Below are 27235 nucleotides of genomic sequence, written 5' to 3'. Positions count from 1 at the left end.
AACTTTTGATTTCTGTCTTTTTTTAACTATTAGGAAATCCTGAAAAAATTTCAGAAGCAAATGTGTATATCCAAGTTCTCGATGTTAATGATTATGCACCAGAATTCCCTAAATATTATGAAACATTTGTTTGTGAAAATGCGGTTCCTGGCCAGGTAAGGTGAAGGGGTTAGCCACCCGTTTTCTCATTACAATGAAGATTTGGCCTGATATGTTACTATTCCCTTTACTATTGATTATTTCAGTACTGTGAGCACAGGCTGTATTTTGTCTATTTCCAAAATTAGTTCTGTTGCTATATGTATAGTTTTAGATTTAAATTTTGGAAGACTGATGTGTATTTTTCCTCCCTTAAAAAAAATCAGTATATCTCATTCATCTGTAAAAACAGGTAACACAAGTACAGACAGAAACTTCTAAAGAAAACGTAAGGCACAGATTTGTTTCATGCTAATGTCACAGATGTAAGACCTAGGCATGGTGATTTCAGCAACAGCATAATGTAGCCTGGAAGAACCAGACTTAGACATAATTCAAACAAGATTGTTTCCTTTGGTGAGAAATCATTTATTGCAAACTGAATTCAAACCCTGTCTAGTTCAGTAGAAGTATGAAGATGCTTAAGTCACGCCCCTTGCAATACCTTCTCTAGCTAGCAGCTTAAGGGATTGTTGAATTAAGTATCCTTCACTGGAGGATTCTTTTCCATTTCCTACTCCTTTCTCAGGTGAATGGAGTAACATCAGTCAGCTGTCCCAATCCCCCAAGTAACACTACTGACTCTGTTTTCCTCCTGCAAAAAGAAAAATAGGCTATTCAAAGCTTAAAAACAAACAGAAAACAAATGAAAAAAAAAGAAAAAAAGAAGTACAAAATGAGCAAAAAAAAAAAGCAACCACAAAAAGCTATAGACAGAAAAATCTATATGTTTTTTCAAGACTTTAAAGCATTATTCGGACAAATGAAAAGGACCTTTGGGATATCTGTGATAGTTCTGTTCAAACATTTTGCTGTGTTTTGATTTCTGAACCACAGAGCAGAGCCTCTCTTTTTACACCAGCTTGGTTTACTTTGACCTGGATTAGTCTGCAGTGAAATAAAGCTTTCCCTGTTGCTGAAGTAATTTCTTTACAGCTTTCATCCATTTATGTGTCCTTCTATCAGCAGTTGGTTGGTTTGTTCTGCATTTGGTAATTTTCCACTCTGCAAAGGCTACCTCTGGTTCAGAGGTACTTGCAGCAAGCCATTTCTTTTGGGGTTTTGGTAACTCATTGACAGATCAAAGTACAGGCATTAAAACAAATGCCACTTCATGTTCCTTGCCTTCAAGACACCATGAATTAAATATGGAGGATTATAGAATGGATATTTGTAATCCATGTTTTGGAGTTGCCTACAATATAAAAAACTAAGTGATTTATTTCTTAGAGTTTTCATTATTCCATAATTACCTACTGACAAACAACATCTGTATGCTAACCCATTAATGGCTCCATTTCAATAACAATTAAGTATATATGTATTAACTATTTTGAGAATCACTGGTGAAAATGGCACTGTAAAAAATAGTAGTAGTAACAATAATAATAAACTCTTTAAGCATAAGAACCAGAATTATTCCTGTTTAACACTGTAATATCTGAAGGAAGGATGCGCATGATATACTTCCCATTTTACAGACAGGCAAAATGTTTGTCTAATTTTTTTTTTCCATCTTTTTTTTTTTCTTTTTTCATTGCTATAGGTTTTTGAGAGTCACAGGCATCTTTAGTTTATCTTTTGGAGACCATGACAGTAATGTTAAATAATCTTCTCATTAACAAACGACCTTAGGAAGAACAACAGGAAATTGCAATTGAAGTGCATAATTATCACAGTCAGAGCTTATGATCTTTTATTTAATGTTTATGATTTAAAACAGAATTGATAGCTGATGTGTCTCCTTTAGTGGTTTTTGGGGTTTTTTTGTGGTTTGTTTTTTTTGTTTGTTTGTTTGTTTTGGTTTGTTTTTTTTTTTTTTACTTTTTACTCACAGGAAAATGCTTATTTACTTTCATCAGCAAGAAGCCAAAAGGTTCAAAATTGATTTTATCCATAGCCTGGCTATCCACTGCATAACACACTTCACATTTCAGAATAATCTCTTACAGCAGTTGAAGGGCTTGATCAGGACATTACACACCTTTTTATCTTAGTCATATATCTGCAATCAATTCTGAACAGCTCAGGAATCTGCTTACATGTTACAAGTTGAGATCAAAGTTGTATAGATACTCTATTGCATTTCAATTTCTAAAGCAGCTATCTCTATCCATTTAGCTGGAAATGATACACTGAAAGATATTCTCAGAGATGTTCTCCACTTCTAGAATTTACTTCCTTCCCTGATCTCAGCTGAGTTCTTTCTGGTTTCATGAGTGCCTCAACATATATTTGCATCCTCCAGCTTATAGTGTTTGGGAAAAGGGAAGGAAAGTCACCGCAGAGGGCAAGATACTGTCAAAAAATTGTCTTATTTGGGTGACTTTTTCTTGGTGTCTGCCTGGTTTACAATAAAAGCAAGGCTGAGTCATGTGGCAAATAAGTTCACATAGCCTTAGTGTATACTAGGTTATGATAAAGAATGTGTAGAATAGAATAGTACATGAATAAAACTAATTGTTGGTTTAATTATCCAAACTCAGAGGCAGTTAATAGTGCCTTCATTCTAGAGAAGAAGGCTTGGTTTGAAGTTTTGAATTTTCTGCAACGTTAAAAAAAAATTGTCTACCTTTATTGAAAGAGCGTTGATCTTCATGTCCCTGTATAGTGGTTTTGTGAGTTACAGACATACTTAACCTCTGAAAGTCATTCAAACAAAAAGATATATTTTGGAATGTGAGAATATAGTCTGAAATCTGACAATAAAAATGGGTGTAAAGACTGTAGATAGTTTTTTTTGGCATTGTCTAAATCCATTCTTCATCTTTATTAGACATTTTTCATATCAGTGGAGTTTTCACTATTCATTTCATGTTATAGGTCTGTGCTGTCCTATAATACAAAAGTTATCCGTATACTAACCAGAACTAAAGTTTTATTTTGCACATTGAAAAAACACTTTCAGTGTACCACCAGTATTAAATACATTATTTTCAAAATACTTGAACATGAAAGTTGCTATGTAAAATAAACTTCTCTCCTATTACAGCCATAGCTGGCATCAGATCAAATGGAACAGTATTAATAAGGCATCCAAACCCATGTTTCCCTTTTGATCAGGCCTTTTGACTTTATATCTATATGTAGGCAAGTAAATGATGACTCCAATGTGATATTAATTCTTTATATTTACCCTTTATGTGTGTGTACAGTAACTACAAACTGTTGAATTCTAGAGGAAATATTCTATAAAAATGATCAGAACATGAAGTGGGCCAAATCTGTCTCAAAGATAACACTAAAGACATTTCAACAAGAATGAATTTTAAGCAGAAAGCTTAATTGCCAAGGCATTAATAAATTAACTGAGCCTGAAACTGCAGCTTAAAAGTTTGATGTAAGCTGTATCAAATATCTTATGTTATGTGTAAGCAAGCTGACCATCTAGAATGTACCTATTTGTATGCGTGGTAATTCAGCACTAGTGGATATTGGTCTTTCTTCATATCAAACAGATTTCAGCTGAAAACAAGCTACGCTGAACACACCTACATTCTGAATTAATGCTGTCTTCTCTAATGAGTATTTATTCTGGTTATTCTGAGTTCTTGTAGTCTGGGGGTCATATATGAAATGACTTCTATGTTGTAGCTTGCTTAGTAATTTTCATTAGATCTAAAGAAGTGAGTACGTATGCAGAGCACTTTGAGTTAGAGACAACAAAAAAACCCCAACAAATTTATTTACTCAGTAGTTAGCATATAATAAAATAATCATTCATTACAGTGTTACAGTGAAAATGGAGTACTCATTTGATATTACTTTGCTACACAATGAAATATTGACAGAAGAAAAGAGAGGAAATCTTTAACTTATGATTAATGTCATAAATGAGCAGTTTGCTAAAACAGATCATTTCTAACAAACCGTGATGTAAAATGATTTTTGATAGCAGAGAAGTGAAAGTGAAATGTTAGTAAGCCAATGTTTGTTATTTCACCTTGTTAGGTTCTCTTCATCATTTACGAAAAACATCTGAGCAGTAGTGATAAGAAAATAAAACGTTAAAAAGAGAAAAAGAATGAGGGCATCACTTAGAGTATAAAAACATTGTGAAGCTGTGAAAGCACCATATATCCTAGCAGTCCCTTACTCTAAGCTATACCTGCAGATTCACAGATCGTAATTTGTGACATTTTGCAACAGTGGCCACATTGGCCCATGGAAAACTCCTTTTTCTATTTTATACAGACCATGATTCATCAACATTATCTCAGAGCAGAATGGAACAGGTAAGAATAGTTCTTCAGCATATACAAACAAACATAAAAATGCACCTAAGTGTCATGGCATGAGCTTTGTAATAGTTATTCCTTTGCTGAGATGTACACCATTTTATTTATAGCTGAGAAGAAACATCTTACAGTATATCCAGTGAAATCAGATCAATATTGTGCAAATTTGGTTTTCAAAAATGAAATAGAAGCAGTGAAAAGGAAAACCTTAGTCTTCAGTTAGAAGGTCTATCTGGAAAGTGCAGGTGTTGACTAATCTACCTACACTAAACTTTGATGGTGATCAAATATCATTAAGCAATGAGAAAAATCCCACTAGCCAATTTGAACAAAACCAGTTCTATACTCCCCAAACAGGTGGGTGATCTGATATCTTACATCCTACAAACGATAGCAGTTCCTATTGAAGGATGTTATGTGGAAAACAAAACAAAAGAAACTAAAGTAAGAAGGAAGAGGTGGCAAATCTGTGCCTACTTGCTTCCACCTGTCTGATGGGAATGATAAGACTATACCTGGGTATGGAGGCATGCACAAAGGACTTAACATTATACACTCAGAGTACTTTAGCATAAAAATTAATGGTACTTGTGATTGTTCAGTTGGATAGTTTAAGCCTTAAGTTGAATCTGGTAGAAAGAAAACTCTTAGAATCTAAAAGGATTATAATAGAAAAGCTTTCTTCTTCCTTCTGAGCATTTCCATAATGCCAGTTCAGTGAGACCACCTAGGATTAAGGAAATACATTTTCAATGAATTTTCATCAAGACTACCTGGCAGTCAGCTACTCCATACTCCAGACTTGCTATTTGCAAGACAAACAACACCCAGCTAGATGTTCAGTACAGAAGGGTTTACAAAAAATCTCTTTACGCAAAGTAATTAGTCAATGAAAGATCAGAGCTGTTACTAATATCTTAGACTCCCTCACTGGTGACATTTATTAGTTGCAAGTGCTCCCTAATCAGATGGAAGGGGAAGCGGAATGTAACAGGCCATATCTTTTTGTGACCTTTGATCAAAGGGCCTCCTGCTGTTCCTAGCAATGATCTCATTGTGTTTGGAAAGAAACAGTAAATGAGGCCCACCCACCATGAACTTAAATCATTTTTTCAAGAAAAATTAAGTGACTTAATCTCAGTTTTAAAGAAATGTACATTTTCAAATGGGCTGCTGGATTATTACAGCTTCTACATGCATGAGACCTGATATAAGGAATTTTACAGCAATTAAATGTCAGCCTATTCAATACAACAACTGATACAACCTTGCAGAAGCAACAAATCATTCAGTCTAAACTCTTTGTTTACACACTAAAATGTAACTTTTTTTAAACCTTGAATCACTAGCAAGAAGTGCAGTTTTTCAGTCTGTGATAACAGTCTCCCTGGTGAAAGGCTAGAATCTCCTACATTAGATGTACAAAAGCCTAGGAAACGAGAAAAAAAGAAACAGTTTCGTTCTCCTGGGTGATTTTTCCTTTAGAGTCAGCAAAATCAGAGCTGCCTATTGCTCTCTGAATATTTTATAGACTCATCTGAGTTTTGCTGATTCTTAGTGGAAGTGGTACAGTAAGAAAGAAATAAACAATAAGGGTTTTCCCTGTCCTTGTGTTCCAAATATTCCCCTACTTCTAAGGTGAATCCTTAAAGGTATATTCATATGTCTAGAATAGCCATAGCAGTCTTAGGTTTGTGGAGAGCAGCACAGTTCAAAACAAGGGAAGGTGTTTTGGTTTTTGGTTTGTTGTTTTTTTTCAGCTAGCCACATACTCCTCAGAAGTTTATTGATTGGATCACATATAAATCAAATTTGTTGGGGCAAATACATTCTGTATGTAGAATAACAGAAGTTAACAATAAAATAGCAAAACAGTATCTAACTCACAACTGCAGTAATTTTATGATTTTCAAACATGATAGACTCCTAAGCATCTACTTTCCAAAGACATTGCTAATACCTAGTTAAATAATTATTAATCAGACTGAAAAGTGAAAGTATAAAAATCACATCTATAATTAATGTTTTTGGTTTTGGTCTTTTTTGTTTTGGTTTGGTTTGGTTTTTTAGGTAGGTAACTTTTCACTAGCATGTCACTAAAATAAAACCAAACCAAACCAATACAAATTAGATGTGGCTAAGATGTCTTTGTAGACTACTATATTACTTCTCATATTCAGTCTGTTCTAGCTTGATAGACCCTGAATTGTACAGATAGACATATATCCATACAAATCTTTTTCTCAGAGGCAACCATGGAGATGTTAGCAGCAAAGCATAGCCTTTAAAAGTTTTTTGAGGTATATGGTAAAATATTATCATAAAAATGTGCCATTCTTCATGTTTTAGGCTGGGTATATAATTTTGTTCTTTATGGCTGTTCATATTAGGCATATTTTAGGAATGGTATCCCCTTCTAAAACTGAAGCCTGTGGTTTATTATCAAGATAATTTTAGTGAATAGTTATTGTTCTTCACTGATTTCTTGACCTGCATGCTTATACCTGTCTTTGCGTCACCTTAGCTGTTTTGTTTTCTCTGAGGAAAGGGAAAAAATTCCCTGATGAAGTACATCACTGAACAATCACTCCTCTCATTAGTGGCAATAAAAAAATCTCAAGGGTAGTCATTTTTCCATAGAGTGAAAACATAAATTTGTAATACATTTCAGATATGAAAAGGGAACAGTGCTATCTTCTGGGGTGTAAGCCTCATTTTGCACTCTGCTGTGATGGTTTCATCAAACTTAGCTTCTTGAAAAGAAAAATAATGTGTGTTGAAGTCTTAGATCTTTGACTGAGAAATGGTTTAATCAAGAAAGAATTTTCAAAGGCACAGATGGAAAGCTGTAGTCATTTCCGTCGACGTACTGCTTTACTTTTAGAGCACCACTTGTAACATGCAGGTTCCTTCTGGTTCAAGGAAAGTTGAGGCTTTAAGTTTCTTGGGCACAAATCTCTACAAGGCGTGAGATGACTGATAAAATAGAACCCAAGTTCAAATTGGATACTATCTTTTCTGAAAGTAGGTGGGCTTGCATCAGTTTGTTTTCCTCCTGATCACTTACTAATAATGCTGATGCTCAGGTCATTAAACATTTACTGATAAAAGTAACAAAAATAAGCTCTTTTAAAGCATAAATTTTGCTGATTATGTTAACTGTAACTTGGTTATTTATTTGCAGAGATGGAAGATATTCCTTTGCATGATAACTGTTATTTTTTATTTTATCTTGGAATGACTATCTAGTTTGACATATTTGTAAATGAAGGTTGTTTTGCTTTCTTCAGAAAAAGCAACCAAGAAGTTCCATAATCAATCCGTTATAATATCCAGTTTCAACAATTGAACACATGACGTTGTCACCATATATCACTTACTGGAGCTACAATACATCAGTTGAATGATGTCAATCTGTTTGTGGGTTGGAAGGAAATGGGTTTTGTATAGAAGGATTTGTTCAAATTTTCACCTTGAAAAAAAAGAACAGAACACTATATATATGATTACTTTTTTCAGTTATGGAAACTTCATTTACCCCTGGTCTTTTGATCCAGTAAATACTTTATATTTTCTCAAGATTTTAATGCCTGCCTCTTGTAAATTGATGAAAAATCAAAGCAGAGAATTTGCATAATATTAGTCTCAATAAGCCTGTTTTGGTATAGAAGGTATATATTTGTTAGTGCTTTAACATGCACTCAACATGTATTCACAGATCACATCTCTGACATCAACAGTTTAACATGCCTAAGATGTTTTTTTATTCTTTTAAAGGACAAGTAAATACTTTCATGTTTGATTGTTTGGGTTTTGTTTTGTTTTATTATTATTATTATTTTATTCTTTTAAAGACAAGTAAATACTTTTATTCTTAAACAATTCTGTTTGTCTGTGTTTCCAGCTAATTCAAAGCATCAGTGCAGTGGATCAAGATGACTCAGCAAATGGTCACCATTTTTACTTCTCATTGGCTCAGGAGGCCACAAACAATTCAGATTTTACTGTCAAAGATAATCAAGGTAGTGTCATTCATGTAGCTCTTTAAGACCTCCCTAATCAAAATTTCATGCTTCTAGTGGTTCTCACATTCTGTAAAAATTTCCACTTAAATATAAATTGTCTTTATAAGATATGATCATAATACCAAAAAGTTTATTTTCCCTTTTCAGCCAAATAAACAGCAAAAGACAGTTTTATTTCAATGAAAGAAATAAATGCTGAGATGAAAAATACACTGGTATTCTTTAAAATTTATTTACTTAATGTAGGATATGGTGGGAAATACCAACAATCTTGTTAAAATTATCTCTTTGTTGAAGAAACAAGATGGCCAGAAAGAGAAGATTGTTGTTAATGTAAGTCCATCACTTCATCCCTTCAGCAAGACCAAAATTATAAACACAGATAAACAGGAATGCAGTCTTATTTCTTAATACTTTTTAAACTGCATACACTTATTATTGATGACATCATACAAATGTCTTCTATATATATTCTAATGTATTCAGAAATTATATTGATTGAGAGTCTTATTAAAAGAATGATATAGAGAGATATCAAACAAAACCAGTCTGCTGTGAAAACGTCAATACAATATCTGATGGAATTTCAGGGAAGATGACCACTCAGAGTCACTTTGCTGAGACTACAAAGAAGAGCTTCTTCAGACTCAGCTAAAGTACACGCTGTACTTACTGATTTTTCTGATTATTTGAATGTTCTGCCTAGGTGAATAAATCAGTGGAAATCAGTTTTGGAATGTTCAGACTATGTTAAAGAGCAAACTACTTCTCTCAATACCTCTAAAGTTAGTCAATCTATTAATATGTATTTCAGTTCCCAGGTTCATTAACATCTCACTCAGTGCCAGGAAGAGATAAGTTGTTACACTGAGGTCAAATTGTGTACAAGCCACGAGCCTTTCCCACTTTTGCTCATTCTGCAAGGCCCAAGCAAAGCCACACACATGGCAATACAACCAGTTCTTTTTGGTGGTTATTGATGGGGTGGGGAGGGGGCAGAGGAGGAAATCTTTTAAATTATGGTACTGTCAGTGCAATCTCTCTTTCTGCTGCATTTCATAGAAATGGCTGGGTGAACTGGGATCATCCTATGCAAAAGCAAAAGTGACTCTACAGATCTGGAGAATTTTACCTCAGAGTTACTTTCTGAACTATGACAGAAACCTAGAAGAACTTAAATGTGAGGGAGTTAACTTCAGTAGACTTTGATTAGATGTATTACACAGATAATGGTAGAAACACTTTTTTTTTGCCTACATACATGAATGCACACATGCAGAAATTCACCCTGCCAAAATGAAAAAAATCTGATATGTATATATTTATAGATTTTTCTTCTTTCCATTATACAGAGATTTAGGCAGAGCTAATTTGTTTTGCAACAAGCTGTTTCAGATTTGAATTAGTTGATATGCAACAGGAGCTGAATTTGAGCCATTTACTGGGTTTGGTACAGAACTGATTTCTAAACTCTAATAGTTAAATACAAAGTAAGGTGAGACCCTATAGCAGCTTGTCGTTAAATTAGATAGGAGCTTAGATAGGTCTAGTTTTTGAGTCAGGGAAATAAATAAAAGACTAGTTCACTGGACTTTTTTCTTGCTTTCTCTTCTTTTCCTTGTCACCTGCTTTCTCTGTGGGCTGCCAGACACACTTTTGAAGCCTTTTGATTGGTAAACTGTCTATATTTCATCTGTGAACTGCTGGATTGCTAGCAGCTGGATACATGGAATCGTTTTAAGAATCAATTAATTAGTCTGAGCAGGTTTCAGGTACTGGAAAAAGTGGGGTTTTTTTTAGCTTTGAACATAAAAAACAAAGCCTCTATGTCAATTTTTTTTTTTTTTTATTGCCCCTGGAATACATATGTCAAAAATAAATGCAGTTTATACAGTTTACACAAAACACCCACCACATGTCAATGCCTGGTTTTACTTTTTTAACTTTTTTAATAGGTAGCTTTGCACAGTACCATTGTTTTTAAAATAGGTCAGATTCCACTAGAGTTTTATCGTTAAAAAGTGATAAATGTGTATCATACATAATAATTTATCTTCTAGATAACACAGCTGGAATTTTCACAGCAAAAAGTGGCTTCAAGAGGCAAGAGCAGTTTTATTTCTACTTGCCAATCTTAATTCTGGATAATGGAATTCCACCACTGTCAAGCACAAATACTCTCACCATCACTGTCTGCGACTGTGACACTGAAGTTAATGCCTTGTACTGTCGATATGGGGCTTTCATGTATTCCATGGGTCTCAGCACAGAAGCTTTAGTAGCTGTTTTGGCTTGCATACTAATACTCCTCGGTAAGTATGAGAATGAGAAATTGTTTTGTTTCCTTCTACAGTGGGCTTGGTTGAGTGACAAAGATGTTTCCTTGACTGGAAGACTGGAAGTACTGTGTTATTCAGAAAACTTGCAATAAGGCAAATGATCCATTTTTCTGTTTTTCTAATTATAGTTCACCTCCCACAATTCCAGTTTTCAGTAAAATTTGAATTCTAAGACAATGTTCGCAAAGTTGGCTCTAGTTGAATCATGGTCCTACTTACTCCTCCAGCTCTATAATAATAAAGACTTGGGAGTCCAAGGTCTGTTTTTAGCCCGGGTAAAGCTGAAGACCGGGTTACACAAGAAAATTCGCTAGTATAAGAATATATGTAAAGGAGCAACACCTTACTCGTTCTGCCTTAGGTATGCCAAATGTAGAGGTATGATCAATATAAAATAATGAAAGAAAAAGAGAATCTGATACTCTCAGAAAGCAACTCCAGAAACAAATGGGGAGTTTCTCTGTGAGTTCATAAAGCTGTATTGCCAGGCAGCCTTTTCTCCAAATGTTGGACATCCCCTTTTACCTTTCAGCAGACACCAGATTAACCTCCATTAAAGTGTAGAGCTTGTGGGGGTGTCAAAATGGGTTTGAGAGCATTTTAAGCACACAATTGCACTTGTATTGCTGCAAAGGGTCATTGCTGGGAAATGGCACTCAGAACCAGACCAGCTACCCAAGGCTGGCTGTTCCTGCTCTGCATGGGCCATGGCTGCTGCAAGGCATATTGCAGTGACAGCACACAGGGAAACAGTTTCTTTACCTGGTGAAACATGCAGGTATCCCTGCTACAGTGAATTTGTCTTCTTCCAGCAAAAATAATATACAATAATGTGCAATAATATGGCATATCCATATTATGCCATAAAGCAGTATGCTTCATAAAGTGACATATCCAAAAATACCACAAAACGATCAATGGATTATATATAGTAAAACCATTCTTCCACCAGTGAAACTACAAACAAACAACTCCAAAGTAAGAAAATTACAATAGAATCAGGATTTCACTAAGCAATGTGATATCACATCATCATTATATACTGGGCAAACATAGCATAAATTTGTTTTCAATAAAATTTTTACAAAAGGCAAAATATGACCAGAATTAAAACAAAACTGCAGCATAATAACTAGTACACAAATATCATGTCCACAAAGAAAGAAGTAATAACAGAAATTACACTGCCTTAAGAAACAAAAACTTTCAGTGAAAATTATTTTCACAACGTATTTGTCAGTCACAGCAAATATAATAGTAATATTTTTAAAGTCCTATATTATTGAAAGAAATACACAAAACTTTAAGCAAACACACACCCACACCCCACACCCCACACCCTGATGGCTAGCTGGGTAAAGAACATTCTTTTTTCTACTCTTGTTACACAATATGACCTCTACTAGCCTATAAATAACAGCATACAACACAAAACATACAATCATTAACTACATGAAAGCTGAGGCTAGAAAATGAAGGCTTGCAGCATTATTCTAATGCCATAGTAGCAATAGAAGGCAAGAAAGACAAGTCCAGTAAAGCTAATGGGATTATTTTGAGTTTACACCAGTGAAAAAAGAAATTTAACAAGTTAAAAATCACCCATATTCTGCATTATGTCCACAAGGTCACAGCTTATTTTCCTTAGAATAAGGAATAAAAACTGGGTCTAAATATTTCCTGTTGTACCTTTGACCTCCTGACTGGATCTCTGGTGAGAACTCATGGAAATTTCTCCTAAAATGGGACCCTGTAATTTAATTCCACAGTTAAATGAGTTGCCCAGAAGCAGCATGTGTACCTGTCAGTTATGAGTCAGCATCTTCATATGGCTTTGAAGTCTCAAGATGAGGTAACATGCAGGAAACTGCAGAAGCAGAATGGCCTACAAAACGATATGTGCTTTTATTTATCCTTATGAACACATTGGATAAACAGGGCAAGGACGAAAACAATGGAAGATTATCTCATAATTATTGTGTCTAGATAGGAGTACTTCTGGCCAGACACTAGCCATTTCTTGACTCCATAGCAAACTCCAGGGATGTACTAGTTCCCCTAGTTACATGTCTTGTTTTCCAACAGTGAAAGCAGGAACACACAATTGAATTTTTGGTTTCTAGACTGGTCTGCACTTCAGAGTCACCTTATTTAAATCTGAGCTTTCCTTGTCTCAGGCAATCTTCAGTAGTGGCCTCAAAAGCAGCCCCCCTGATTGTAGTCCCTGTTTTAAACCTTGCAGTGTAGTTGCAGCACGCATTTCAAGGGTTTTTTTGATTGTTGCAGGATATCTGAACTTCATCATTTTGTGTTATGCACTTAAGAGACTGAGGGTCAGAGAAACTATATCACTGCATTATCCAAGCCATCAGTGAAATTATTGCAGAGAGGTCCTCTCTCCAGATGGAATAAGCCATTGGTGTCTACTGGGCCTATGCATATCACAAAAGCCAAAGCAGGGATACAGATAAATGTCTTACAGACACACATATTTTAAATGCATTAAGTTTTCAAATGTATTTTTGTGATTATTTGAAATGAAATTATAAAAATTTCTATGCATAATGTGTTTGGCACATATCTGAAAACTAAAGTTTAATTTTTTTTCCATTTTTCTGTATCATCATGTGTACCATTGGAAGAGTTCATCATGCAATGGGTTTAGAAAGTTGAAACAATCTGGGGTTTAATAATGTATTATAACATTGTAGAAATTCTTATTTGCAACACTTTCAAGTTTGGTGTTGGTGTCTCCCAATCAAATGAAATAGTATAAAGTAAATATATAGAAATAAAGAACTACTTCAGGTCCTTCATATCCCTAAGTGAGGTAGAATCCTGCCATTGTTGGTAGTTGTTGAGTAAAAAATTAAACCCCACAAACTACTTCCTTATTAAATAGAAAAGCAGTAAGATTTATCTAAAAACTGAAATCATTAATCTCTGTGAAGTCATAGACTGTTTCAGAGGGATTATTCAGCTGAAAATGAAATGAGTTATGATTAAAAAATAATGCTTTAAAATAAAATCTAAAGAAGTTTCATATATGAGAGAAACAAGGTGCTCTGATAAATAGGCCTTGGTAGTAAATACTGCTACAACATCATGCAAAATTTGGTGATAATGTTCAAATTTCCAAACCAACATAACAGAAATAATTGAACCATACCCTGCATGGTCTATGGAACTGAATGATTCAACCAGCTGAGGAAAATATCTTATTGCCTCATTTTTCATTTGATCTTCCTGGGGCTTTGTTCTGAGAGAAAGTGAGAGATAAAGAATTTAAATTCTGAATGTGAAATTGACGTATTATGTGACAAACCAAAGCAGTTTCAAAAAGCATAACCTGTGTTTCTATCAGTTTCAAACTCCCATCTACCAAAAGAGCTGCTCCATTTCATTCACCTGTTTTACAGGTCCTGTTGTAGCCATTTTCCCACCACATACTATGCTCATCTCAAAACCATAAACCCCATAAGAATTACAGCTCCATATTTTTTTAAGATAGCTTCACTTTGCAATGGCATCAGTATTAAGAAACATTACCATTTTTTTAATCTTTCCAAGCACATTCAAAGTGTCTGGTTCTGTTTATTTTTTCCCTTGTTTATGTCTTTTTTTTCTTTTCTTTTCTCTTTGTGTGGTTTGTTTGTTTGTTTTGTTTTGTTTTGTTTTTTTGTCAGTGTTCTTTTTGGCAATCATAGCCATAAGGCAGCAGAGGAAGAGGTCTCCTTTTTCAGAGAAAACAGAAGAATTCAGAGAAAATATTGTCAGGTATGATGATGAAGGAGGTGGTGAGGAGGATACAGAAGCCTTTGATATTTCAGCACTGAGGACCCGTACCGTCATGCGAATGCACAAACCTCGGAAGAAGGTCAGCACAGAGATCCACAGCCTCTACAGACAGTCTCTACAGGTTGGCCCCGACAGTGCAATTTTCAGGCAATTCATTTCAGAAAAGCTTGAAGAAGCAAATACAGACCCTAGTGCTCCTCCATATGACTCACTTCAATGCTATGCATTTGAGGGAATGGGTTCTTTGGCAGGATCCCTCAGTTCTTTAGGTTCAAATATGTCAGATGAGGATCAGAGTTATGACTATCTTACAAACTGGGGACCTCACTTCAAACAGCTTGCAGGCATGTACACTTCCAGTAGAAGTGCGGGGGATTAGTTACTCTTTGGTTTGCTGTTTTATTTTCCCAGATCTTGGCCATCAAAAAGAACTGTGGATTTTTAAAAAGGTGATCATCCCACATTTAAGCATGAAAAATAAAAGCCCAAGGTGGTTTGGTTTTTTTCCCTGGAAAAAGAACTTTTAAAATCTTTTAAAGAACTTTTGAAAAACCACACCAGGTATGTCATGAGGTGATGGAGTGGAGACTCTTGTTTTAAAATCTTGTGGTTATTTAGGTGCCCAAATGCAAACCATGCTGCTCTGGATACATAGGTCCCCTTCTGGATACTGAAAACTGTCCTGCAAGTACAAAAGGAGGAGGAGAAGCCATAAATGGTTATTGTAAATATTCTGTCATCCTTAAGCTTTAAACTGTTTCCAAAGTTAAGACAGACTTTTGCAGTTGCAGTTGAGTATATTCATTAACCAGTGTTAAACATGCATATTTGTATAATGCTTCATTATATAAATCTACTTGTGTGAAAAAGTGGACCTTACATATTCTAATACAATTGTCAGAAGCACTCATAGAATCATCTATTTATTGTTCTTAGGGTGATAAAACTAAAACAAATGTCTTTTCCTATCAGTGTAAAAATAAAGACCTATTACAACATCAGCAAGTATTTGCTGCCATTTTAGTTTTTAATAGAACTATTGGAAAATGTATAAACCAATACTTAATTTAGCAAATAAGATGGAAAAAAAGAAATCAGTTCAAGTTAGAATCAATAGTCAACATAAATACTGCAATCGACCATGTTATATATTACTGTACTTAGAACAAAATGCTATACAAATACAGGCATTTTTCCTTTTATTAAGGGTTTAAAGGATGACTGAATTACCAGCACAGATTTATTTTTTTATTATGGAATAGAAAATCATCTGCAGCAGTCAGTTGTATTATAACAATATTAAGAATCTTTAAAATGCTAAGATGATGGTTATAAACCATCATTATATGGATATATGTTATGTATAAACATTATATGGATATAATGTTATGTGTAACATTAGATAATAAGATAATAAAATGCTTTAATGTTAATCCACTTCTGAAAATGGTTCTGGATCATTCTGCAAGACTCAAGTCAGTCAAAATTAATTTCCTACTGTATTTTTTCCAAATATTCATTAACGAATATGAATCTGTCTCAGAATATTGTTTTACTCTTCCTTAAACCACTACCCAGAAGCAATTTTGGATCTGAGGGTTATCAAAAATGTTGAAAATGGTCTGTCTGGAAGGAGCAATCCACCTGCTTTTTATTCATCTCTCTTCCATGATGTACTTATTTTACAGAAATTACATGGTGTAATCAATTCATACATTTCCACAAGTAAAAGCTGGCATCAGGATAAGGAAAATTACGCAACATGCTGCTTTTTTTTTTGTTTTGTTTTGTTTTGTTTTCTCTTCCCCTCTCTTTTTTAAAATAAGATTTTAAATAAATGTTACTGAATTACAAAAAGCCAGGCAAAGCTTTTGCAAGGAAAAAGAAAAAAAAAACCAACCTAATGAAAAAACGCAACAGAAAAAGGCATGTAATATACAAGCTCTGTGATGTTTGCTACAATTGCTGATGATTGAAGAAAACTAAGTGGAAAGGTTCCAGGGCAGAGTTTAAATTCCTGTTAGCTAAAAATAAAACATGTGGAGGAGTTTGAGATCTGCTAAGGGCAGAAACGTTATTCATGATATTCATAGCTGGAAAAATACAGGGTTGGTGTCACCCAACCAGGTGCAGATGAACCAGCACCTGCTTCATAAGGAAAATTGTTTCTTCCCAGTCTCACACTAGGACACCAGTATGAATAAGCACCTACAAGACAGCTTTACAAGATGCACAAGTAAACCCATTATATAAATGGCTAATGATTATGTTCAATGGCTCTCAAAAAGATATGGCAAAATAATTTTTGAGATAATCTTGTTCATATTAGTATTTGTTCCATGGAGAGGAATAGAGAGAGAACAACTATGCATGCACTGGTTGCTGTAGATGTGGCGTGTGGTGAAAAGCATATTTTTAGGATTAAGTCTAGAGGTTTATGTGGGTTATACCCTAAACAAATTCTTATTCCACCGATGGTCCCGGTAGCATTAATAGAATTCCTCATGCTTTCAGGTTGTATTTAGCACAAAAAGGATAGCAGTGTCTGCTCCTTTCTCAATCCAGAGATTTTGCCCGTTTATGTGGGGAAATGGCCTTGAGCAATCAACCAGATTTCCACTTGTATCATAATTTCCTCTTTTTAATGTAAGGAACTTTAACAATAAATAATTTTTGTAACCAGTGCATACCACTGTTATGTTATTTTTTTAATCAATGTATGCCATTTTCAGTAACACCTGTATGACAGAAAATAATGGCCTACAATGGATCTTAAATGGTCTTTAGCTGAAAAGGCATAGGATCGTATTTGCACAGCAGAGAAAGGTAATGTTTTGCTCTGAAGTAAGAAGTTATTCCTAGCTGTTACTGGGCCACATATTATTAGGTTCCCGGTTTTCAAACTAAGTCTAAACTGTCCATTTATCTCCACATGTGAGAAAAGAATCACTGAAATGACCTAGTAACTTCACACTTCTTTGAATATACTACACTGAATTTAGCTGAACAGTGTCTGCAAAAAGGTTTTGTAGACGTATCTCCTTCTTTCAAGGAAGTAAACATTCTGGGGAAGCAAAATTAAACACATAAGAGATACCACAGTAATTAATAGTATGAAATAAAGAAAGGATAAATCATAAGCCAGAGTTCCTGCTGATGAAATCTATTAAATTGTGGAACGGTTTTCCCAAGAGAATCCTCCATTACCTTTACCTTTTAAAATTCATTAGTAGTTAGTATTAGCTGTTACTGACTGAACTGAAGAGTGCAAGTATAGTACCAGATAGTAAAAATATATTCAGCTGTTCATGACCTACTTGAGGGAATATAAAGAAGGCTTACTGACTGGTCAAAGAAACTATGGTCATACACAGGCTTTTCTGTGTGAATGCTTTGAAGAAATGTTCCTGTATATTTATTTTCTGTAACATGTTAATGAGAAAGGTAAAGAACTGGTGAAATACCTGACAAAAGATTGGCTTCCTATTTCATTCTTTGCTCACAGGGATTCAAAATGTTGTGTTGTTGGTTTTATTATTTAAAAACCAAGGGAATGAAGACTATGCAAACAAAATCACTTGATAGCACATTTTGGCTTCAGACTTGTGATTGAAAATAGTATTTTGTTTATCAATTCACCCATAATAATTTATTTTTTTCTTTAAATCATTTTCTACATCATGATGTAGGGCTTTTTTTTATTATCATAACACTAAGAAACAATATTGCTTCCCACTGAGGATAATCTTAGTCTTTAATTCACATAATTTTTCTACCACATTTTCTCACAGACACTGTCATTATGCTTCTAGCTTTGCTTTTAACATTTGCATTGGAAATGTGGTTGTTTTAACACTCATTCTTAACTGTATGGGGTAACTATGTCAGATGAGAGTAAAATATTTTTGAAAAGGCAATGTGCATTTTATGCTTCAAAGTCAGATCTAATACATGCTCTCTAAGGAGAAGAAGTTGAAGGAGATTATATATTTTTACATTCTGGAAAAGAATACATTTTACCCTTGATCCAGAATATGAACAAATAAAATAGAAGTGATATGAAAAGAATCAGTAGCTAATAGCTAAGTCTGTAAAGATTTCTCTACCAGAAAATTGGTAGACCTATATTTTATAGAGAAAAATAGAGTGGATTAATGTTTATAAAAAAGGTTGACTCATTTTAAAATAGTAATTCTTATGCTCTCATATTTATTCAGCAGTTGTAGAAGAGCATCAAGGTCCCCTCTGAGCCTCCTTTTCTCCAGGCTAAACAACCCCAGTTCCATCAGCTGCTCCTCACAAGACCTGTGCTCCAGACCCTTCACCAGCTTCATTGCCCTCCTCTGGACACGCTCCAGCACCTCAGTGTCCCTCTTGCAGTGAGGGGCCCAAGCCTGAACACAGCATTTGAGGTGCAGCCTCACCAGTGCCGAGTACCGGGGACAATCACTTCCCTAGTCATGCTGGCCACAGTTTGGGATACAAGCCAGGATGCTGTTGGCCTTCTTGGCCACCTGGGCACACTGCTGGCTCATGTTCAGCTGGATGTCAACCAGCACCCTCAAGTCCTATTCTACCAGGCAGCTTTCCAGCCACTCTTCCCCAAGCTTTTAGCTTTGCATGGGGTTGTTGTGACCCAAGTGTAGGACCTGACAGTTTTTGTTGAAGCTCATACAACTGGCCACAGCACATTGATCCATCCTGTCTAGATCCCTCTGCAAAGCCTTCCTGCCCTGAAGCAGATCAACACTCCCACCCAACTTGATGTCATCTACAGATGTATGGGGAGTGCACTCAATCCCCTTGTCCAGATCATCGATACAGATATTCAGAACCGGCCCAAACACTGAGCCCTGGGGAACACCACTTGTGACTGGCTGCCAGCTGGATGTAACTCCATTCACCACCACTCTTTGGGCTTGGCCATAGAGTACACACATCCAAGCCATAAGCAGCCAATTTCTCCAAGAGAATGCTGTGGGAGATGGTGTCAAATGCTTTACTGAAGGCCAGGTAGACATCATCTACAGCCTTTTCCTCACCCACTAGGCAGGTCATCTTGTTGTAGAAGGAGATCAGGTTCATCAGACAGGACCTGTCTTTCATAAACCCATGATGGCTGGGCCTGATGACCTGGTTTTCCTGTACAGGTCACATGATGGCACTCAAGAAGATATGCTCCATCACCTTCCCAGACACCGAAGTGAGGCTGGCAGGCCTGTAGTCCCCTGAATCTGCCTTCTGGCCCTTCTTGTAGATGGCCATTACATTGGCTAATCTCCAGTCTTTAATAATATTAAAGTTTATAATTTAAACAATACTCCACATGTGGGTGTTCAAGTAGGATTTGTTTGTAGCAAAACATTAACAACTGCATACATATATGTGACCAAAATAGTACAAGTTTTTGAATTAAAGTTTAAAAAAACCTAAACCTACCCACAGATATGTGATGCTTCCCTTCTGACACTGTTATGAGTAAATTAATCTCTGTCATCACAAATTCTTCTGTAAAGGGACTTTACAGGGATATCATGACAAGGGAGATCATGGAGAATTGTTTTAGTAGCTTAGAGGCTGGAACAAAAATTTTTTAAAGTACTGATTCTTTATGTTGGACTTAGAAATGTCATAAATGTCCCCCATTATTAATAGTGAAGACACCTGAGATATAAGCAAGAGCTGGATATCCTTGAAGACTGGAGAATAGAAAATGATTAAAATGTAACAGAAAAAATAAAGATCACCCACTCTGGAAATAGTTCCTAAAAAAATATCTGGTATTATACTGGGCACTTGTCCAGTAAAGTGATTAAACAGGACAAGTATATTCTAGCTGCTAAAATAACTATGACCTGCCAACAAGATTCAGCCTACAAGAGCCCAAAAAATCAAATATGAACCAAAGCTATACTAGAAAATGCAGTAGAAAAAAGAAAATGTAGACCATGAAATTAGATTGAGATTAGATGAAATTACCTGTTTACTTGACAACTCTTTCTTTTTTGTTAGACTCTGATGAACCACAAAGATGTGATAAAAGAAGTTGTCCTTCATATCCTTTTATATATATCCTTTGATAATTTCAACCGTCTAACGCAATATGCACACATTCATTTATATATTCAGTGAACCCCATTTCATTGGTTTCAATGTCTATTTACTTACATCGCTTATGAATTCAATTGCAATGACTTTACAAATATTTTAAGAGAATTCTGAAATATTATAATGACTTTAATAATACTTTATGGAGGTTCTTGTTGTCAAAGCAGCATATTCTCAGAGAAATCTTACCCTGCTTTTACTATTGCTGAGTATAAAAACATCCTAGTTTGATTCTGAAAGCATTTGCATCCACTGCAGTTCATCTCACCCAACCTTAGCCACCTATAACCAGGGTAAGTTATTCAACTTTCCATCCCATGTTGCCACTCCCTTGGGCACCCCAGAAGTCCTGGGCAGGCTGAACACTCTCCTTGGCTGCAAAATGAGAGAGGCATCCCTCATTATGGGACTGACTTAGACATGGCAGACCTTCCACAGCAAAAAACTCCTGCTGCTATGTCTCCTTAATGTCACTGAGGACTCTAACCCACTGATGAATCACCCCCAAAGCTTCATCTGCTTTTCCCTACCTGATAGAGGTATAAGGATTCTGCTTTGTCTTCTTACCTTCATGTACATTTGGGTTTATTTAAAAAAACAAAACCAAAACACAAACAAACTAATAAATATTTTTCTTTGACAATAGTTCCCATCAGTCTTTGATTATTATTGCTTTACAGCATTCTGTTAACAGCTAAAGGTTTCCAAGTCAGCTCCTTGTGGAGATAGCTATTTTTTTAATCTCAAATTTCAGCAAATGTAGTGAAAGAGACATGAAATCAAGGTCAAGGGAAGTCAAATGATTCATGTAACTGGTCAGGTCCTGAGCTGGAAACAAGTTGTAGATCCTGAAATATTCAGTACACTGCTCAGCTCCCTGGGCTGCAGTTAATATTTTTGCAGCTCTAGCTGTGCTTTCTTGGTGAATAATAAAGTAATTTAAAATAAAAATGCTATTTTCACTTAAGTTGGTCTGTTCTTGTTTTGTAGGTCACTTTGAACACCTTTTTGCATCTGACTATTGTCAAACCAGGTGAATGTAATGCAACTGCTTGTTTCTTGTTTATGATGCTTTTTCCCAATGTAACCTAGACTAGAAGTGTATGAGTGGCTTTAAAAAAAAAAAAAAAAAAAGAGTTAAGGGTACATCTCAGGGAAACACTTTATCTTGCTCTCTCCCTGATATGTAACTTACGTGGATCTGCCTTTGTTGTACCTTAAAAGAAACAGAAAGCCTTAGCAAATGTTGGTCTCTCACAATCTTCTTTTTTGTATAGGAACTTTGTAAATAACAGTCTATGAATAGGATTTACAGTTAATTGTGGAGAAGCAAAAGGAAATGAGATGAAAGAGAGTCGAAATGTTTAAGGAAATCACCATTGACTTGATACCAATTAGCTGTAGCTAAGTCAAGAGTAGGTTGCTTGCACCCACCAATTTATTAGACAGAGTATCTTGTTATAGAGAAACAGTTATATTCAAAAGCAAGAATTTACTCTTGGTCTAATTAAAGTTATTATTAGTCTAGTAGTTAAAATTCAAAGTTCAAATCATATACTGTTAATGTGCTATATAATCAAACTTTTTCCTCTCTACTCCTTTTTTTTTACCACAAGTCATGAGTATCACTAGTCCTTTGCCAGGAAGAATGCAACACTGATGTTGGTCATGTCTTACTCCTTGCTCCAACATTTGCTTGGGGGCATTTTTCTATGTTTGTTATCATTCTTTACACTTTAATCATTCTTCACTGGTCTACAAGTCTAAATATACTTTATATGGTTTGTTTTACATAGGCTGAATACTACTTTGTTCTAAAGCTCAATGTACCCAGCTCCCAGTGTTTCCCTTTGGTGGTCAGACGTTAAGCACTAGTAAGCTGTTTGTACCCCATAGCATCCTATGCCAATGGCATTACCCTGTGCCAATGCTTTACAAGTCTCTTCTCATTCTGTGCTTTTATCCTATGCTACATTATATACTAAACTCTGTTGTGGTTTAAACTCAGCCAGTAACTAAGTACCACACAGCTGCTCACTCACTCCCCCGCATCTAAGAGGGGTGGGGAGGAGAATCGGAAAGGAATGTAAAACTCAAGGGTTGAGATAAGAACAATTTAATAATTAAAATAAAATATAATAATAATATCAACAACAACAACGATAATAAATGATAGCAATAGTAATTATAATGAAAAGGAGGGAGAAGGGAAAAGGCACAAAATCCAAAGGGAGAGGAGAAAAGAAAACAATACAATTGCTCACTATCTGTTCACCAATGCCCAGCCAGTCCCTAAGCAACAATCAGCCCCTCCTGGCCAACTTCCCCCATTTTATATACTGAGCGTGATATCCTATGGTAAGCCATATCCCTTTGGCTAGTTCAGGTCAGCTGTCCCAGCTGTGTCCCCCCCCCAGATTCTTGTGCCCCTCAAGCCCTCTAGCAGACAGGGCCTGAGAAACTGAAAAGTCCTTGACTTAGTATAAATGTTACTTAGCAACAACTGAAAAACATCCACAATCAACATTATTCTCACACCAAATCCAAAACACAGCACTGCATCAAGTGCTAAGAAGAAAATGAACTCTATCCCAGCTGAAACCAGGACAGTATCCACCCCTTATTGCATACCATTTACGCCATGATACATTTTCCAATGCATCATCACCTTTCCTGTCTTTTAACATAAATACATAGATTATCACTCCCTCAGTCTATTGAGCATCTCTCTAAAATCCATTGAGTTAATTTAGTCTATGATGTTGGGCTTCACCTGTTACAACAGTCCTTTGAGGCAGGGAGCATGGCACAAGGTTTGGTTGTTGCATGCTGAAGGCAGTTATGATTCTATCATGGCTGCACTGGTCTGGTTTAACCGGTCATTCTTCGTTGATATGTCAATTGGAAGGGAGTCAGGCTCAGATCTCCAAATCCAAAGTGTTAGAGATGGGCTCCACTAGGCACCCAGTACACTAATGGTCATATAGAAGTGACAGTGTACAATATTATATAAAAATTAACATCATATCATTCAATTCATTGCCTATTTTCTCGAAGAGGGTCCCCCATGGAAAGTTGGCCAAGTCACGACAATCACACCAATATGGCTACATGCCGTGCTCCCTTTATTAAACAAACAGGTCATATTTATAACTTGAACCAACCTCTCACACGACTTTACACACAGGTGATTGGATAAAAGTCTCTGGTCACGTTGGTGTCCATGTCGCTGATTGGTGAGCATGCTGCAGGCGCCTGATCAGAGTGTGCTGATGAGCGTGTGTTGATTCCGCGGTTCCCAGGACTTGCTCTGCACCTGGCTTCTTGTTAGTTCATAGCTTGTTTTCTTTCTCACACTGCTCGTTCCAAGGACAATTTAAAGTTGCTCTGCAGCTTCAACTAACAGGCCTGGATTGTCCAACCCGGACAATGGTAACATATGCCCTCAGTCCTTTAAAAATCCCTCTACATTTTCTCCCCCCTGAAAATATATATAGTTATACCACACAATTATACAAAGCTAAAAAAAGCTAAAATAAATTAGATGATACTCACCTGATCATTAGGTAATTAATTTATGGTTAAAGAAGCCAAAACATATCTCCAGTCAGGCTAAAATAAATTCAGGGAATTGCTGGCAGGTCCTGAGGCTTGTGTTATCCTGACACTAAGACTCTTACGAACAGTGATATCGCCATACTTATTACCTACAAGTGTATAATCCCTGCAAGTTTTCCAAACAGAAATCACAATAAAAAACTAAGAATTAACTGTCTACTACAATTTAAGTTTTTCTGTAAGAGTAATCACCTCCAAAAGGAGTGGGTAACCCTAACCTTTCTGTTGGTCTGAGTTACCAGAGAAAAAGTAACCAACATTAAAACAAATGCATTTTGCAAGCATTTACCAGAACAGTTTTCATCCTTGCTATTTCTTCATGGTATATTTGCAATATGAAATTCCTGAGTGTTCACCACATGTTTTGGTTTGCAGATCTTGCTCTCAGCTGAAAAGTTCCTCCGCCTTCTGCTGTATAACTGCCTCTATGTACTAGGTGGTTCAGAATCACTAAAGAAAACCTACCCACCCACCCACCAAACCAAGTGAAAAAAAAAAAAAAAAAAGCAAAGCAGTGTGCAATACTTATTGCAACAAGATTGCATTATTTATTTTCCATTGTTATTGGAGAGTGGTAGAGACAATGAGGACGTGATGATTAGAGAGCAAATCTTCTAAAAAACATCCACTAAGTGAATGCTTCTGCTATAAACTTACAAAATTTTGGAACAGCAGAGATTCAAAGAAAAATCTACTTGGCTGATGCTTACTTGTTTGCTTTCCTTTTGATGCCCAGGAAAAGAACTTTGTAATGCAAGTCATTGTGGGGACAATCAAAATGGACCAAACAGCTGTTGTAGCAGACCTCTCTGGAGCCCCACTTCATTCCTTGGGGATAAAGCAGATCTTTGCAGGCTGTTAATAATGTTGATATCATGGATTAAGCCTGAGCAGCAAGTTAAAGGAAAAGGAATGTATTTCTGGACACTGAAAATTGCATCCATTTTGTAACCCCTTTCTAATTTTCTGTGCGGTTTCCAGCACATAAATTAACTGTTCCTGACATTCCTTGTAAAGTTCACACTTTTTTGGTTTACTCCCAAGATCATATGAAACAATTTTAGCTTTCTTCTTCTTATTGATTTATTGGCTTGTAGGATTCTGACAGGTGGGCACTTGTCCTTTTTGAGTGCTCCTTTAAAAAAAAAAAATAATTAAAAAAAAATGAGAAGGGAGCAGGAGGGAACCAAAAACTCAGCGAGCAGTAGAAATGCCACTGTGGAATGCAGTTTTAAATGCAATCAGGAGCAGATCCTACCAGTAGTTCTATAACTTAAGCTGTAACAAAAGAAGAATTTGGAGCTTTATTTTCCCTTTGTAGGGCACGAAGTACCCTTATAGACACCTAACAACATATCTGCTGTTGCAGAGACCTGGGACATCAGAGATGCTTTCCCTCATGCTTTTCTCTTGGTGTGGCATGTTACAGATATTTCACTGTAGCTCTTAAGCTTGTGATGGTGTATTGGTAAGCATTTTGTAACCCTTATTAGGGAACTGATAATGGGAAAGATGTTTCTAAAGTAGATAGAACCAGGATTGTTACACACAGAAAATCTGATCTGATATTCCTTTTGTTTTTTATTATCATTACTATTTTTATTTTAAATAATTTGAAAGTTGAAGTGTGACAGTTTAAAAATGTTTTAAGAATAGATATTCCTTGCCTACAGGAATCATTTAAGGAAAAGATAATCAAATCCTTATGTTGATCTGCACAGGAAAAAAAAAAAAAAAAAAGAACAATAAAAAAAAGAAGACAACAGAAGCCCCATTGGACCTCAACCACCTCAACATCTACTTGGAGAGCAACACAGTAGGGTGCAAGCAGTCCAGGATTTTCTAGCATGACAGATGACAGCTGTTTGACATATAAATCGGGTGGGCCAGTTACAGGATTACCTCATGGGCCACCTAGGAAGTATGCTACCTGAAGCAGAAAAAGGTCAATATGTTGGATGGGTGGACTACAATATTGGTGAGAAACTGGTTAGACTACTGGTCTGAATGGGTTGTGACCTGCACTTCAGTGGTGCCCAGTCTAGTGGGTTTCCTTAGGGTTGTTACTGAGCTTAATACTGCTTATCACCTTCAACAATTCCCTGGGAATTGAATGGTAGAAAGTGCACCTTCAGCAAGTTCATGGACAACACCAAACTGGGAGGAACCTCAAAAGGTTCCTAATGAAGCTAGAGGCACAGGTGGCAGTATGCTGAAATCATAGGGAAAAGCTACTCTGTGATTGCTCGTAGCTATTCTGCTCTGACAAGAGTCACTTATTTCTATGAATAATAGAATGCATTTGTTAAGATTTACATTTAAAAAACAGCAACAACCAAAACAAGCACTGTCTAAATACCACCAGTACACTGGAAGATGTAGCAGCTGTTTGAGTGTGGAGTTTCACATGCTAACATGATACTCATTGTCACCTCTTTTGCTTAACTAACTCAGATGAGGAAACAATGTGTTAGCCAATTTAACTTCAGGGATAATTTTCACCAAATGTAATAATTACATCCAGAAATATTCTAGTTGGGAGAAAGGAAAGGTACACAATAAGTAGCATAACCATCTGCTTATCTAAATCTTATGATTTTAGAGGCGTAAGCAAATTTTTGCCAACACTGTAATATGTATATGCAGGTAAAGCATACGAACTGTTTTCTTAGATAAATAACATTGTCCTAAACCAAACAACTCTTGCTTATTTCTTTGTTTCATCACAGTTAGAAGCAATAAAACATATAAGAACTGCATAACTTCCTGGGAATATAATATTCCCTGCCATTTTTCAGAAGCTGGCATACCCTAGATTACAGGGGTCCTCAAACTATGGCCCGTGGGCCGGATAGGGCCCCCCAAGGTCCTCAATCCGCCCCCCGGTATTTAGACACACACACACACACAC

The 27235-nt window shown here is 36.0% G+C and overlaps 1 protein-coding gene across 6 annotated transcripts in view; it reads left to right on the top strand.

The window, feature by feature from the left end:
* The window catches only part of LOC101910539 (cadherin-19), a 68882-nt gene extending 52929 nt beyond the window's left edge, over positions 1 to 15953 (top strand). For all 6 annotated transcript variants that reach the window (XM_027789346.2, XM_027789345.2, XM_055800625.1 and 3 more), the window contains 4 exons: positions 34 to 155; positions 8341 to 8458; positions 10522 to 10773; positions 14487 to 15953. In XM_027789346.2, the coding sequence (XP_027645147.1) occupies positions 34 to 155; positions 8341 to 8458; positions 10522 to 10773; positions 14487 to 14977 (983 nt within the window). In that variant the 3' untranslated portion in view covers positions 14978 to 15953. The remainder of the gene's footprint in view (positions 1 to 33; positions 156 to 8340; positions 8459 to 10521; positions 10774 to 14486) is intronic.
* The last annotated feature ends 11282 nt before the right edge of the window (positions 15954 to 27235 follow it).

This window comes from Falco peregrinus, chromosome 3, assembly GCF_023634155.1.
Source record: "Falco peregrinus isolate bFalPer1 chromosome 3, bFalPer1.pri, whole genome shotgun sequence".
Lineage (NCBI taxonomy): Eukaryota > Metazoa > Chordata > Aves > Falconiformes > Falconidae > Falco > Falco peregrinus.
This window is presented reverse-complemented; position numbering and strand designations above follow the sequence as displayed.